The sequence below is a fragment of the Camelus ferus genome, chromosome 25, assembly GCF_009834535.1.
Source record: "Camelus ferus isolate YT-003-E chromosome 25, BCGSAC_Cfer_1.0, whole genome shotgun sequence".
NCBI lineage: Eukaryota > Metazoa > Chordata > Mammalia > Artiodactyla > Camelidae > Camelus > Camelus ferus.
The window spans coordinates 21406494-21420074 of NC_045720.1; the positions used below are offsets into that span (position 1 = coordinate 21406494).

Genomic DNA, 13581 nt, shown 5'->3' on the forward strand with positions numbered 1-13581 from the left:
ATTAAAAAATGCTATGTTTACAGTATACTAAGTGTAAGGTAAAATTATGCTGAAAAACAATGTACACATCTTAATTAAAAATACTTTATTACTAAAAAATGCTAACCATGATCAGAACCTTCAGTGAGTCATAAGAATTTAGCTGGTGGAAGGTCTTGCTGCAGTGTTAGCTGCCAACTCATCAGGGTGGTTGTTGCTGATGGTTGAGGTGGCTGTAGCAATTTCTTAAAATAAGACACCAATGAAATTTGCCACATTGCCTCATTGATTGACTCTTCCTTTCACAAATGATTTCTCTGTAACATGCGATGATAGCATTTTACACACAGTAGAACTTCTTTCAAAATGGAAGTCAATCCTCTCAAATACTGAAGTATCAAGTAAGCATATATAATATTCTAAAGTAAGTATTTATCAAATAAGCATATGTAACATTCTAAATTCTTCGTTGTTATTTCAACAATCAACCAGGAATAGATTCCATCTCAAGAAAAGTTCCTCACTTTGCTCTTCCACAAGAAGCAACTCCTCATCTGTTAAAGTTTTACCAAGAAGTTGCAGCAATTCAGTCCCATCTTCAGGCTCCACTTATTGTAGTTCTCCTGCTATTTTCACCACATCTACAGTGACTTCCTCCACTGAAGTTTTGAATCTTTCAAAGTCATCCATGAGGGTTGAAATCAACTTCTTCCAGACTCCAATTAATGTAGATATTTTGCTCTTCCCATGAATCACAAATGTTCTTAATGGCATCTAGAATGGTGCATCCTTTACAGAAGGTTTTTAATTTACTTTGCCCAGCTCCATCAGAGGAATCATTATCTATGGCAGCTACAACCTTACAAAGTATATTTTTTAAATAATAAGGCTTGAAAGTAAAACTTACTCCTTGATCTATGGGCTGCTGAATGAATGTTGTGTTAGTAGGCATGACAACAACATTAATCTTGTACATCTTCATCAGAGCTCTTGGGAGACCACTGTCAATAAGCAATAATATTTTTCGAGGAATCTTTTTTTTTTTTTCCCCTGAGCAGTGTGTCTCAACAATGGGCTGAAAGTATTCAGTATACAATGTTGTAAACAGATGTGCTGTTTCCAGTCTTTGTTGTTCCATTTAAAGAGTACAGGCTGAGTAGGTTTAGCATAATTTTTAAGAGCCTAGGATTTTTAGAATGGTAAGTCAGTATTGGCTTCATGTCACCAGCTGCATTTACTCCTAGCAAGAGAGTCAACCTGTCCTTTGAAGCTTTCAAGCCAGACATTGACTTCTCCTCTCTAGCTGTGAAAGTTCTAGATTGCATCTTCTTCCAATATAAGCTGTTTTGTCTACACTGAAAATCTATTATTTAGTGTAGTTACCTTCATTAATTTGTCTTAGCGAGATCTCCTAGATAATTTGCTGCAGCTTCACCTTGCACTTGTACTTTATGGATATGGCTTTTTTCCTTAAACTGCATGAACCAACCTCTGCTAGCATCATACTTTCCTTTGAAGCTTCCTCACCTCTCTGAACCTTCACAGACTTGAAGAGAATTAGGGCCTTGCTCTGAATTAGGCTTTGGCTTAAAAGAATGTTGTGACTGGTTTAATCTTCTATCCAGACCACTAAAATTTTATCAATATCAGCAATAAGGCTGTTTCACTTTCTTATCATTCATGTGTTCACTAGAGTAGCACTTTTAATTTTCTTCAAGAACTTTTTCTTCACATTTACAACTTGGCTAACTAATGCAGGAAGCCTAGCTTTCAGCCTATCTTAACTTTTGACATGCCTTTCTCACTAAGCTTAATCATTTTTAGCTTTTGAATTAAAGTGACAGGGGTAGGACTCTTCTTTACAATTCAACACTTAGAAGCCATTGTAGGGTTGCTAGATGGCCTAATTTCAATACTGTTGTGTCTCAGGAAATAGGAGGCCTGAAGAGATGGAGAAAGATGCCGGAACAGCCTATCAGTGGAGCAGTTAGAACACATAAAACATTTATCATTTAGAGTTGCAGTCTTAAGTGGGTGTAGTTTGTGGTTCCCCAAAGGCATTACAATAGTGACATCAAAGGTCATTGAGCACAGATTACCATAACAAATATAATAATAATTAAGTTTGAAATATTTGAGAATTATCAAAACATGACACCAAGACACAAAATGTACAAATACTGTTGAAAAATATATCTTTGATATACTTGCTTTAACAGAGTTTTGCCACAAACCATCCATTTGTAAAAAATACGATATCTGCCAGTCATAATAAAGCAAAACACAATAAAGCAAGGTTTGCCTGTAGTTGCTTTAGTAAGTGGTACTTGGAAAACTGGATAGCCACATGTGGAAGAATAGAATTTGATACTTACTTCCACTGTATGCAACAGTTAACTCAAAGCAGATCAAAAACCTAAGTTTAAGAGCTTGAACTATGAAACTCATAGAAGAAAATATAGAGAAAAAAATTGCATGATCTGGGATTTTGCATTGCTTTCTTAATATGACACTAAAAGCACAGGCAACAAAATTTAAAAATAGATAAACTAGACTTCATTACATTAAAAACTTTGAGGCATCAAAGAACACTATCACAAGAGTGCAAAGACAATTCACACAATGGGAGGAAATATTTGCAAATAATGTATCTGATAGGGAATTAATATTCAGCATATGTAAGGAGTTCTTTCAACTTAGCAACAGTAAAACAAATGACCTAATTTTAAAGGTGGTAAAAATAAATAAATAAAAAGGGGTAAATGATTGAATAGACAGTTCTCCAAAGAAAATATACAAATGGCTAACAAATACATGAAAAGATGCTCAACATTATTAGTCACTAGAGAAATGCAATTAAATCTATAGGGAGATACCATTCTACACCTAGTAGGACAGATTTAATAAAAACGAGATAGAAAATAACACGTAGCGAGGATTGCTGGTGGGAATTTAAAGTGTTCAGAAGTTCTGGAAAACAGCTTGGCAGGTTTTCAAAATGTTGAATATATGACCCAGTAATTTCACTTCTAGGTATATACACAATAATTGAAAACAGAGATTCAAACAAATATTTGCACAGCAATCTTCATAATAGATAATAATTCACTATAAGCAAAAGATAGAAACACTCTAATTGTCTCTATCAATGGAGTAATGATTTAAATCAAATTATGCGTATACACACAATGGAATATTATTCAGCCATAAATAGAAATTAAGTTCTGACACATGCTACAATGTAGATAAACCTTGAAGACTTTATGTTTAGTGAAGTAAATCAGACACAGAAAGACAAATATTGTGTTATTCCACTTATATAAAATATCTAGAATATGCAAGTTTGTAGAGACAAAGTATGTTGGAAGTTACCATGAGATGGGGAAAAGTGGAAAATGGGGAGTTATTCTTATTGCTTAATGGTAGTGGGGTTTTCGTTTGGTGTGATGAAAAATTTTTAGAGAAAGATGGTGGTGATGGTTGCATAGAAGTGTGAATACAGTTAATGCTAGTGAATTGTACACTTAAAATAGTTAAAATTGAAATTTCTTTTGTACATAGTTACCACAATAAAAACTGGCAAACGTATTAATGTAGTATTAGAAACAGAAGTAGGACAAAAGTACAGACACAAGATAGACCAAAATAGACTAAAAGAAAGTGAGTAACTATATGATAATAACTTTGAAAACTTTTTCAGCATTGACATGTTTCTAGGAAAGTTAAACCAACTTTGACTCAAAACAAAAACAAAAAACCCCAAAAGCCTGAATAATTCTGCAACTATAGAATAAATTAAACAAGCAGTAAACAGTCAACTATTGATCCCCCGGGAAGAGGCTCAGGTGTTTTTACAGAATTTTTTAAAATTATTTATTTATTTATTCTTTTTTTTACAGAATTATTTTAGAAGCTCTTCCATAATAGAAATGAAAATAAATACTTGTCACCTTATTTGATGAAACCAATAAAATTTTGATACTAAACCACAAAGGAAAACCAGAGAAGAAATCTTCCTTATCTTTTTAAAATATATATACCTCAATAATATTCTTAATGGTGAAACACTAGAAGCATTTCCTTTTAAATAAGTACAATTTAATGAGGCCAACTATCACTCATTCCAGTTAAAACTATACCAAAGATACGAAGAAGTTAATATAAAGAAAGGAAGGCTAAGGTTGAAAAGCAAGAATCTAAGTTGTTCTTTACAAAAAAACATGATTGTTATATAGAAAAGTAAAAGATAATTTGCAAGTATTTTTAAATAATAGGGAAGTCTTATCAAGTCACCTAAATATGAGACCAATAAGCAAAATAAATTTCATTTTATATACTAACAATGAAACAGTTTAAAATATAAAAAAAACCTTCATTTAAAATAACAGTAATAGAATAGATTTTCAAAATATATATAGAAAAAATCGCATATCTGACTTACAAGATAAAGCCTTATTTTATAGCCAAATAGCTAAGCCAATTTGTGTTAGTTTAGGGACACACAAACAACCAAGAGAACAGAATCTAGAGCCCCAAATCCAACATCCTTATATATAGAATTTTGATATATGTCAGTTTGTCATTCAGATTACTGGGGAAAAGAGGACTATTTTATTCAGTTAAAAGTACTGAGGCAGCTTCTTGTTCAAAAAAAAAAAAAAAAAAAAAGGAAAGAAATGCTATTAGTTTCTATTGTTGCATATCAAATTGCCAAAATTTAGCAGCAGGAAACAAAATAAATGTTATCTGACAGTTTCCATGGGAATGGAGTTCAGGCACAGATAGCTGGTTCCTCTTCTCAGGGTATTGGCCAGGACTGTTATATTATTTGAGGCTATGGGACCTCTTCCAAGCTCACTGGCTGTTGGAAGAATTCAGTTACTATGATTATAGGACTGAGGTCCTCAGTTGCTAAAGGCTACCCACTGTTCCTTGCCATATGGGCCTCTGTTTTGGAGAGGCCAACAGGAAAGCATCTCTTCTGATTTATTTTGTTTCTCACTTCTAGACCTTATTTTAATCAGACTACTCTGAATTGGGTTATGCCTACCAAGGATAATCTCCTTTTGATTAAGTCAACTGATTAGAAACCTTAAATACATGTGTAATATCCCTTCATTTTATCTGTAAAATGTAACCCAAACAGGAGATTTGTATACCATAATAGTCATATGTTGTGCCCACACTCAAAGGGAGGGAATTATACAGGCTATCTACATTGAGGGTAGGCAGGGCATGAATTTAGGAGGCCATCTTAGAATTCTGCCTACCACAGATACGTGCTTCATACTTTCTATAAAATTAAATTGCCAAAACCTGAAGATCATCATTCTAAGTGAAGTGGGCTGGAAAGAGAAAGAAAAATGCCATATGTTATCATTTGTAAGTGGAATCTAAAAAAAGAAAAATAAGGACACACACGCACAAAAATTTAATTGCCAAAAATTTAGGTTTTGAAGAAAATGTCTTTATGACCTTGGGTCATAAGCAATGCCAAAGTACTACATATAAAATAAAAGATTAACAAGCCCTACTTTAGTAATAGTAATAATTTTTTTCTTTTCAAAAGATTTAGCAAAGAAAGTGAAAAACCAAGCTATAAACTTGAAGAAAATATTGCAGCACATATAACATATAATAGATTAGTATACAGAATATGTAAAACTAATCTCAACTGGTGAGCCAAGCTCAATGGTATATTGGTGAATGGTGTATTATGAATGAGTTACAGGTAGAACTGAGATATATATCTTAGCTTTCTGTGAGACAGGCCAGGGCCTGGGCAAAATACTTCCATTATACGCAACTTCATCTGCTTGCCTCATTGTGTCTTAAATGTTATTATTTTGTATGTGTGCTATAAAAGATAAATGTTGGAAATCACTGATAAAAAGAATTCCTGCTATCAGTTATAAGCAAATAAGCAGTCCAAATGAAAAATAACCAAAATACCACAAGTCATTTACAGAAAAGGAACAAAAATGACAAACAAGATGTATGAAAAGATATGCAACTTAATTAGTAATGAAGAAAATGCAAAAAAATCCCTTTTAAAACCCTCTAGATTGGTAGAAATAATGAAATCTAGTGTACATAAGTTGTGAGCATTTAAATTAGTAAAGTAATTTTTAAACCGTATGGCACAATAATAGGAAACTGAATTTTTGCTTTGTAATTATCCAGAAATTTCACTCATATGTACATACATAACCTAGAGATACATTGGTACATTTGAACCAGAAAATATTTAATATTGTTCATAACCATGGTACTTACAATAACAAAATAATGGAGAACAACTTAAAACTATATTGATAGGCACTTACTAATTGAGATACTTATATTTAACTCATTGTAGAACAGGGAAACATTTTTTAAAAATTGTAGCCATGTAAAATTCAACGTTTTCCCATATTCTATATTTAAACCTGACCAAAAAAATTGCTTTAGTCAATGGTAATAAAAATTCATTTGAAAAATCAAGAAGTAGACATAGTCAACTTTTTTTTTTGTTATAAATCTTAATAAAGTCAGGACATGAAATCTATGATTTTTTTAAAGAATTTCTTTTTATGATACCAAAGTAACATAATTATAAAAATTATTTTAAAATAATATTTTTTTCAAATTTTTAAGCATTTTTCATTCATTCTCTAGTACTATTTAGTACCTTCAGGCATTCATTTTCTTTATCTGATGTTCAATAATACTTTATCACAAATTATTTTTTGCTCAAGGCATGATTGTATATGGGACATTTATGTACTTTCTACTTATATGGATTATTAATTATATTATTATTTAATATTATATCAGGTTCCTAATTTAAGAATTTTAATTTAATTAAATATGCATTTTTACATAGATATATAAATAATAAATGTTTGTATGAGTCTATTTTGGTGAGAAATAATATTAAATTATTTGTCATGGTATAATGTGCCTCCCAAAGAATTGTGCTCCAAGTTTTGCCAGCAAAGTGTAATATATGTGATGGATTCTGTTACCAAAGGATATATAAAAATAGGGGGCTTGAGCCAAGATGGTGGAGTAGAGAGACTCACAGCTCACCCTCTCCCACAAATACACCAAGAATTATGTCTACAAACTTCTTGAATTGCACAGGACACCTACTGAACTCTGGCAGGGTGACTCTTGTTTTGACATACAGGAGGATTCTCACAAAATCCAATAAACGACATGGTTATATATACTGTATAGCACAGAGAACTATATTCAATATCTTGTAGTAATTTATGGTGAAAAAGAACATGAACACAAATATATGTATGTTCCTATATGACTGAAGTATTGTGCTATACACCAGAAATTGACACAACATTGTAAACTGACTATACTTCAGTGAAAATATACATTAAAAAAGGATATACAAAAATAAACCTGATGTCTTTAAATCTAGTGATATAGATTCAAATTTAGCTCTAACATTTTTTAAGCTTTACTATTTAATGAAAATAGTACACTATTTTTTCATGCTCGCTTATAAAAATATATGCAAATATATGAAAAACCACTCTCCACCTACATATAATTTTTATAAAGCCTTCTCAAATTAGATTCGCAAATGCCTCAAATTAGAGTGTTCTATAAACAGAAGCCATGCCATTTCACTGAAGAATTATTACAGAAGATACAGTGTAGCAAATAAAAATTATGTTGTAATTATAATGATTAGGAATAGTTTCACATGATCTCCTACCTTGGTATGAAATTCATATATAGGTAGCTATAGATGTATAGATATATAGTATGTCTGAAGTGCATTTTAAATGTTTTTCTGCCATTATTTTTTGTTTATTATTATTATATAATGATATATATTTGAGATGTTTGTTTCTGCTTATTGTTAGGTTATCCAGATAAATTTTGAAGAATTTGATTTGGAGATTGGCTATGATACCTTGACAATTGGTGATGGGGGCGAAGTTGGTGACCCAAGGACAGTGCTCCAAGTGTAAGTTCTCAATGTTTCTTTCTTAACTCAGCCTATCAGGTCTTTATGATATTTTACCTTTATTTTTTTTCCCATTGATCCTTCCCACTACAACCAACAGAAGAAGCATAGTACCCTATCATCATAAGCATAGTACCTTACCATCAACCTGCATATGGTATATTTATTAGTCCTTCTTCAGTGAAGCTTAAGATACTTGATCCAAACACAGTTACTTAGAATCCATTGCCAAAAAAAATCCATTGCCAAAAATCCAGCCCAGTGGAGATGGAGGCCTAGAGTGAAATTAGAGTGGCTGATTAGCCTTATTTTGGAAAACACGTTTACCCCACAGAATTTTAAAACAGACTGAAAAAACAAGTTTAAAATTGATCCCAGAGACGCTAATACTGTTACTAAAGACTGGAGAGTGCTGCTAATTTAATGGAGATTTAATCATACCTAGCCATTAAGATCTGAAGTTGAGAGTTTATTAGTGGTGTGACACTTGAAGTAGTTAGCAATGAACAACTCTCAGAGTTGAGCTAGTTAAGATAGACCACATATGGTTCTTAATGGCAGCTAAAAGAATGAATATATATTGAGAAAAGGGAAATGTTAGAAATTTATTTATTGCCCAATCCTTGGCTATCCATTCCAATAATCTACCTCTTATAGTGGCAAGAAGAAATGTTTCAAAGGAAGTACATTGTTTTTGATATACTTTCTCTCAGAGTTCCTTTCATAACTGTTGATTTGCAGTTCAGGCTTTAGCAATATGTTTCTCAAAAATAAGGTCTTTTGCTTCACAATTACCTGCTGCACTTTTTAAAATGTAGATTTCTGGACCCTCATATCTGAATTACTGTAATCAGTGTGTCTGGGATTTGGACCCCACAAATCTACATTTTAATAGTCTCTATCACGTAATCTTTATGCATATCAAAGTTTGAGAACTACTGCTATAATATTTAAAAATTTTTCAGCATAAACAACTCTAGAAGTAATGCCCTTATCGTGTGTGTATTTTTTAATTGCAGCATAATTGACACACAATATCATATTAGTTTCATGTGTACATCAGTGATTCAATATTTATATATATTGAAATAGTCACCACAGTAAGTCTGATTACCATCTGTCTCCATACAAAATTATTTCTTGAGGTATGACTGTATCCCTGTGAAATTCCCTCTTAGAACTGCTTTTGCTGAGTTCCAAAGATTTTGGAAAGTTGTTTTTATTTTAATTTTTCTCCAAGTATTTTTCTTTAATTTTCTCTTTGATTTGTTGAATCAGTCGCTGTCTAGGTAGTATGTTGTTTAGTCTCCAAATGTTTATGTGTTTTCCTCTTTCCTTCTTGTGATTGATTTCTGGTCTCATATCTTGTTCATAGGAAAAGATGCATGATATGATTTCAGTTTCTTAAATTTTATGGCCTAACATGTGATCTATCCTAGAGAAAGTTTCATGTGCACTTAAAAAGAATGCATAATATTTCAGTTTTTGAATGGAATGTTCTGTATATATCTGTTAACTTCATCAAGACTGACATTGCTTAAGACCAATGTTTCCTTATCGATTTTCTGTCTGAATGATCTATCCAATGATGTAAGTGGGGTTTTAAAGTCCCCTACTATTACTCTGTTACTTTTAATTTCTCTCTTTATGCCTTATATATTTAGGTGCTCCTATACTGGGTGCATAAATATTTATAAATGCTATATCCTCTTATTTAGTTGGCATCTTTATCATTATGCAATGCCCTTTTTTGTCTCTTGTTACAGTATTACTTTCTCAGCTTTCTGTTTCCATTTGCATGGAATATCTTTTTTCATATCTTCATTTTTGATTTATGTGTGCCTTTAAATCTGAAGTGAGTCTCTTGTAGGCATCATATTGATGGGTCTTGTTTTTTGTTGTTGTTTTTGTTTTTATTATTTTAAATCCCCTGTGTATTTTGATTGGAGAATTTCATCCATTTACATTTAAAGTAATTATTGATAGGTATGTACTTATTGTCATTTTGTTAATTATTTTCTGGGTTTTTTTGTTGTTGTTGTTTGGTTTTTTTGTAGTTCTTCTCTGTTTCTTTCTTCTTCTCTTGTTCTATTCCCTTGTTGTTTAATGATTTTCCTTAATGTTATGTTTGGATTTTTTTTTTTTTTTTTTTTTTTTTGCTTTTCATTTTCTGTGTATCTATTACAAGTTTTTGGTTTGTGGTCACCACAATATTCATATATAACTATTTACATATAAAGCAGTCTATTTTAAGGCAACAGTCAATTAAGTTCAAATGCATTCTACAAATACTGTATTTTATTCCCCATCTACATTTTGTTTTTTACATCATGTTTTATATCTTCTTATTTGATGTATCCTCTAATTACTGTAGTTATAATTGCTTTTAAAACCTTTGTCATTTAACCTTCATACATGCTTTATAATTGATCCATTACCATTACTATACATTTGCCTTTTCCAGTAAGAACTTTACTTTCATATATTTTATTAATTAGTGCCATTTTTTTTTCAGCTTCTAGAAGTCTCTTTAACATTTCTTGTAGGGCTAGTTTAGTGGTGATGAATTCCTTTAGATTTTGCTTGTGTAGGAAACTACCACATTTTCAGTTCTGAATGATAACCTTGCTGGATAGAGCATTTTAATTGTGAGGATTTTTTTTTTCTTTCAGCACTTTGAATATATCATGCCACTCCATTCTGATCTGCAAAGTTTCTGCTGAAAATATTTGCTTCCCACTACGTAACTAGTTGTTTTTCTCTTACTGCTTTTAGTGTTCGCTTTTTAATTTTTGACATTTTAATTATAATGTCTCTTTGTAAGTCTCTTTGGATTCATCTTGTTTGGGCCTCTGTACTTCCTGGACCTGGGTGTTTGTTTCCTTTCCAGGATAGGGAAGTTTTCAGCCAGGATTTTTTTCAAAATCTTTTTCTCTCTTTTTCTCTTTCTTCTATTTCTAGTATCCCCATAAAATGTGAATGTTATTTTGCTTGATGTTGTCCCAGAGGTCCTTAAATTATCCTGAATTTTAATTTTTTTTTCTTTTTGTTATGGTTAGGTGATTTCCACTACCCTGTCTTCCAGATCACTCATCATTCTTCTGTAGCACCTGATCTGCTGTTGATTTCCTTTAGTATATTTTTCATTTCATTTATGTTATTCATGTTATTGCATTATTTACCTCTGATTGGTTCTTTCTTATATTTTTTAACTCTTTGTCGACGTTCTCACTGTTTATCCATTATTCTCCTGAATTCAGTGACCACTTTTATGACCATTATTTTGAATTCTTTATCAGGTAGATTACTTATCTTCATATCATTAAGGTTTTTTTATGACATTATGTTTTGTTCTTTTGTTCAGGGCATACTGTCTCCTCATTTTGTCTAATTCTCTGTGTTTGTTTCTATATTTTAGGCAAAACTGCTACTTCTCTCAATCTTGAAGTGGTGACCTTGTGTAGATGATGATCCTTTTCATCCAACCCTACTACAGCTCTTTGTTGTATCTTAAATTGTTTTGGTTGTCTATATTGCCTTATTTATTCCTGGAAAGCCCTTGCTATTCTGCCTGTGCCAAGACCTGTCAGTGTTCCAAGGAAAAGAATTCAGTAATCACCTAGTTTCAGGCTGATTGGATGCCAGACCCTCAGTCAGAAGCTTTTAAAGTTTGAAGATATATACAGTCCTGAGGGGCTTTAATTGTAATCCCAGCTGGCCTCCAAACCTGGAGATCTGAAGGTATCCCCTAGGTGACAGCTGCAAAAATCAAGGTTCTTGACAAGTGTGTAAGCTTCTTATTGGGGAGTCTCATTAAGCTGTAGCAAGGTCAAGGAGGTGCACAGAGATGGTGATACTCTGCTTATGTTGCCTCCTTTGCCTCTAGATATGTGGGAATCCTGAAGCCTGTTTCTTAGGTTGATGGCCCAGGCTAAGTAAATAGATTCTTTTCACAAGAAGACTGTGGTTGTATTTCAGTCTGCTGTCTGTGCAGTGCCATGGCAGTGGTTTCCTGCCAAGAACTGTTTTTCTAATTGTTATAGTCCCATGGAGCTTCAAAATGCTAGCCCCCTTAACTACCAGGGCCAGGTTATCAAGGGGTGTCCTCTGTGTGGATAGCATGTACCTGCTGGCTTTAATTGGACAGCTGGAGAGTGTAGGGGGTGGGGCTTGCTCTCTTGCTTTAGGAAGTCAGAGAGAAATGACTGTGCATGCCCACAGGCTACAGCAGTGCAGCAAGATGGTGCTTTGTCTGTGCAAGCATGTTGGCTTTAGGTTGGGAGTGGGAGAATACTGCAACTTCTTGTGGTTACCAGCCCTAGCCAGGGGATAAGAGAGTGTCATAGTTCCTTGCACTTGCAGACTTTAGCTAGGGAGCAGGAGAATGCCACAACCATTCATGCTCACCTATCCCAGACAGGGAGTTGTGGGGAATGCTGCAACCATTGGAGCTCTCCAGCTTCAGCAATGAAGTAGGACAATGCCATGATCACTCATCCTTGCATTTGAACTCTCCTTTCTGTGCTAGAAGGTTAGGAAGGGAATTCAACAATGGTGTCTGCTAATGCCTCTGTCTCTGGAGAATGTTTCAACTATCTTCCACCTCTCTAGCTAATGATTTTAGATTTCTTCCACATATAAATGTTGGCAACTTTTCAACCCTGTTATTTCACTGGGTTTCAGGGAAATTGAGACCACACATGAGCCCTTTAAGAGGTAAGGCTCAGTTTCTTGTAGCACTTTGGGACCCTTGGACCCTTGGACATCAGTCCCATTTATCTTCTCTCCTCTACCCATTACATGTATATCATTGATCAACTACAATTTTGTTGTTTATCTCTGAGCCTACTACAATTCCACTTTGTGCTTCCTAAGGTATGATGGACAAAAGGGCTGACATTTTACATGCTCTAAATATTTGGTTATGTTGCTCACGTTGTTTGTAACTTTATTTTTTTAAACATTTTTATTGATTTATAATCATTTTACAATGTTGTGTCAAATTCTAGTGTTCAGCACAATTTTTCAGTCATACATGGACATATACACACTCATTATCACATTTTTTCCTCTGTGATTCCCTGTTCTATACAGTATAATCTTGCTTATCTATTCTACAATTTTGAAATCCCAGTCTATCCCTTCCCACCCTCCGCCCCTCTGGCAACCACAAGTCGTAACTTTATTTTTAACAGTTCCATCTTCATAAAAATGCTCAGCATTTTCATCAGGATTATGTGTCTGGTAGATATTTCACTATATTAGACTAATATCTTCCAGGAATAACGTATAATTCCTCCTAGATTTGTGTTTTTGTATCTGAGAGTTTGGATTTCATTTTGCTATAATATAATATGATAAATTTGCAGCCACAGAGCTACTCTGATCAGTCTGAATGGTAAATATGTTTTTTGGTTGTTTTTTGGGAGGTACAGTCATCCCTCAGTATCTGCGGGTATTGTTCCAGGACCTGCCGTGAATACCACAATTTGTCGGTCCCTGAATTCCATAGTGAGCGCTCCATATCTGTGGTTCCACATACATGGATTCAGCGAACCATGGATGGTGTAATACTGAAGTATTTATTGAAAAAAATCCATGTATAAGTAGACCTGTGCAGTTCAAAC

At 33.3% G+C, this 13581-nt stretch overlaps 1 protein-coding gene across 1 annotated transcript in view; it reads left to right on the top strand.

The window, feature by feature from the left end:
* CSMD3 (CUB and Sushi multiple domains 3) overlaps window positions 1-13581 on the top strand; it is a 1015135-nt gene that overhangs the window by 551579 nt on the left and 449975 nt on the right. Inside the window, 1 exon segment of the mRNA XM_032468125.1 lies at window positions 7851-7954. Coding sequence (XP_032324016.1) covers window positions 7851-7954 — 104 coding nt within the window.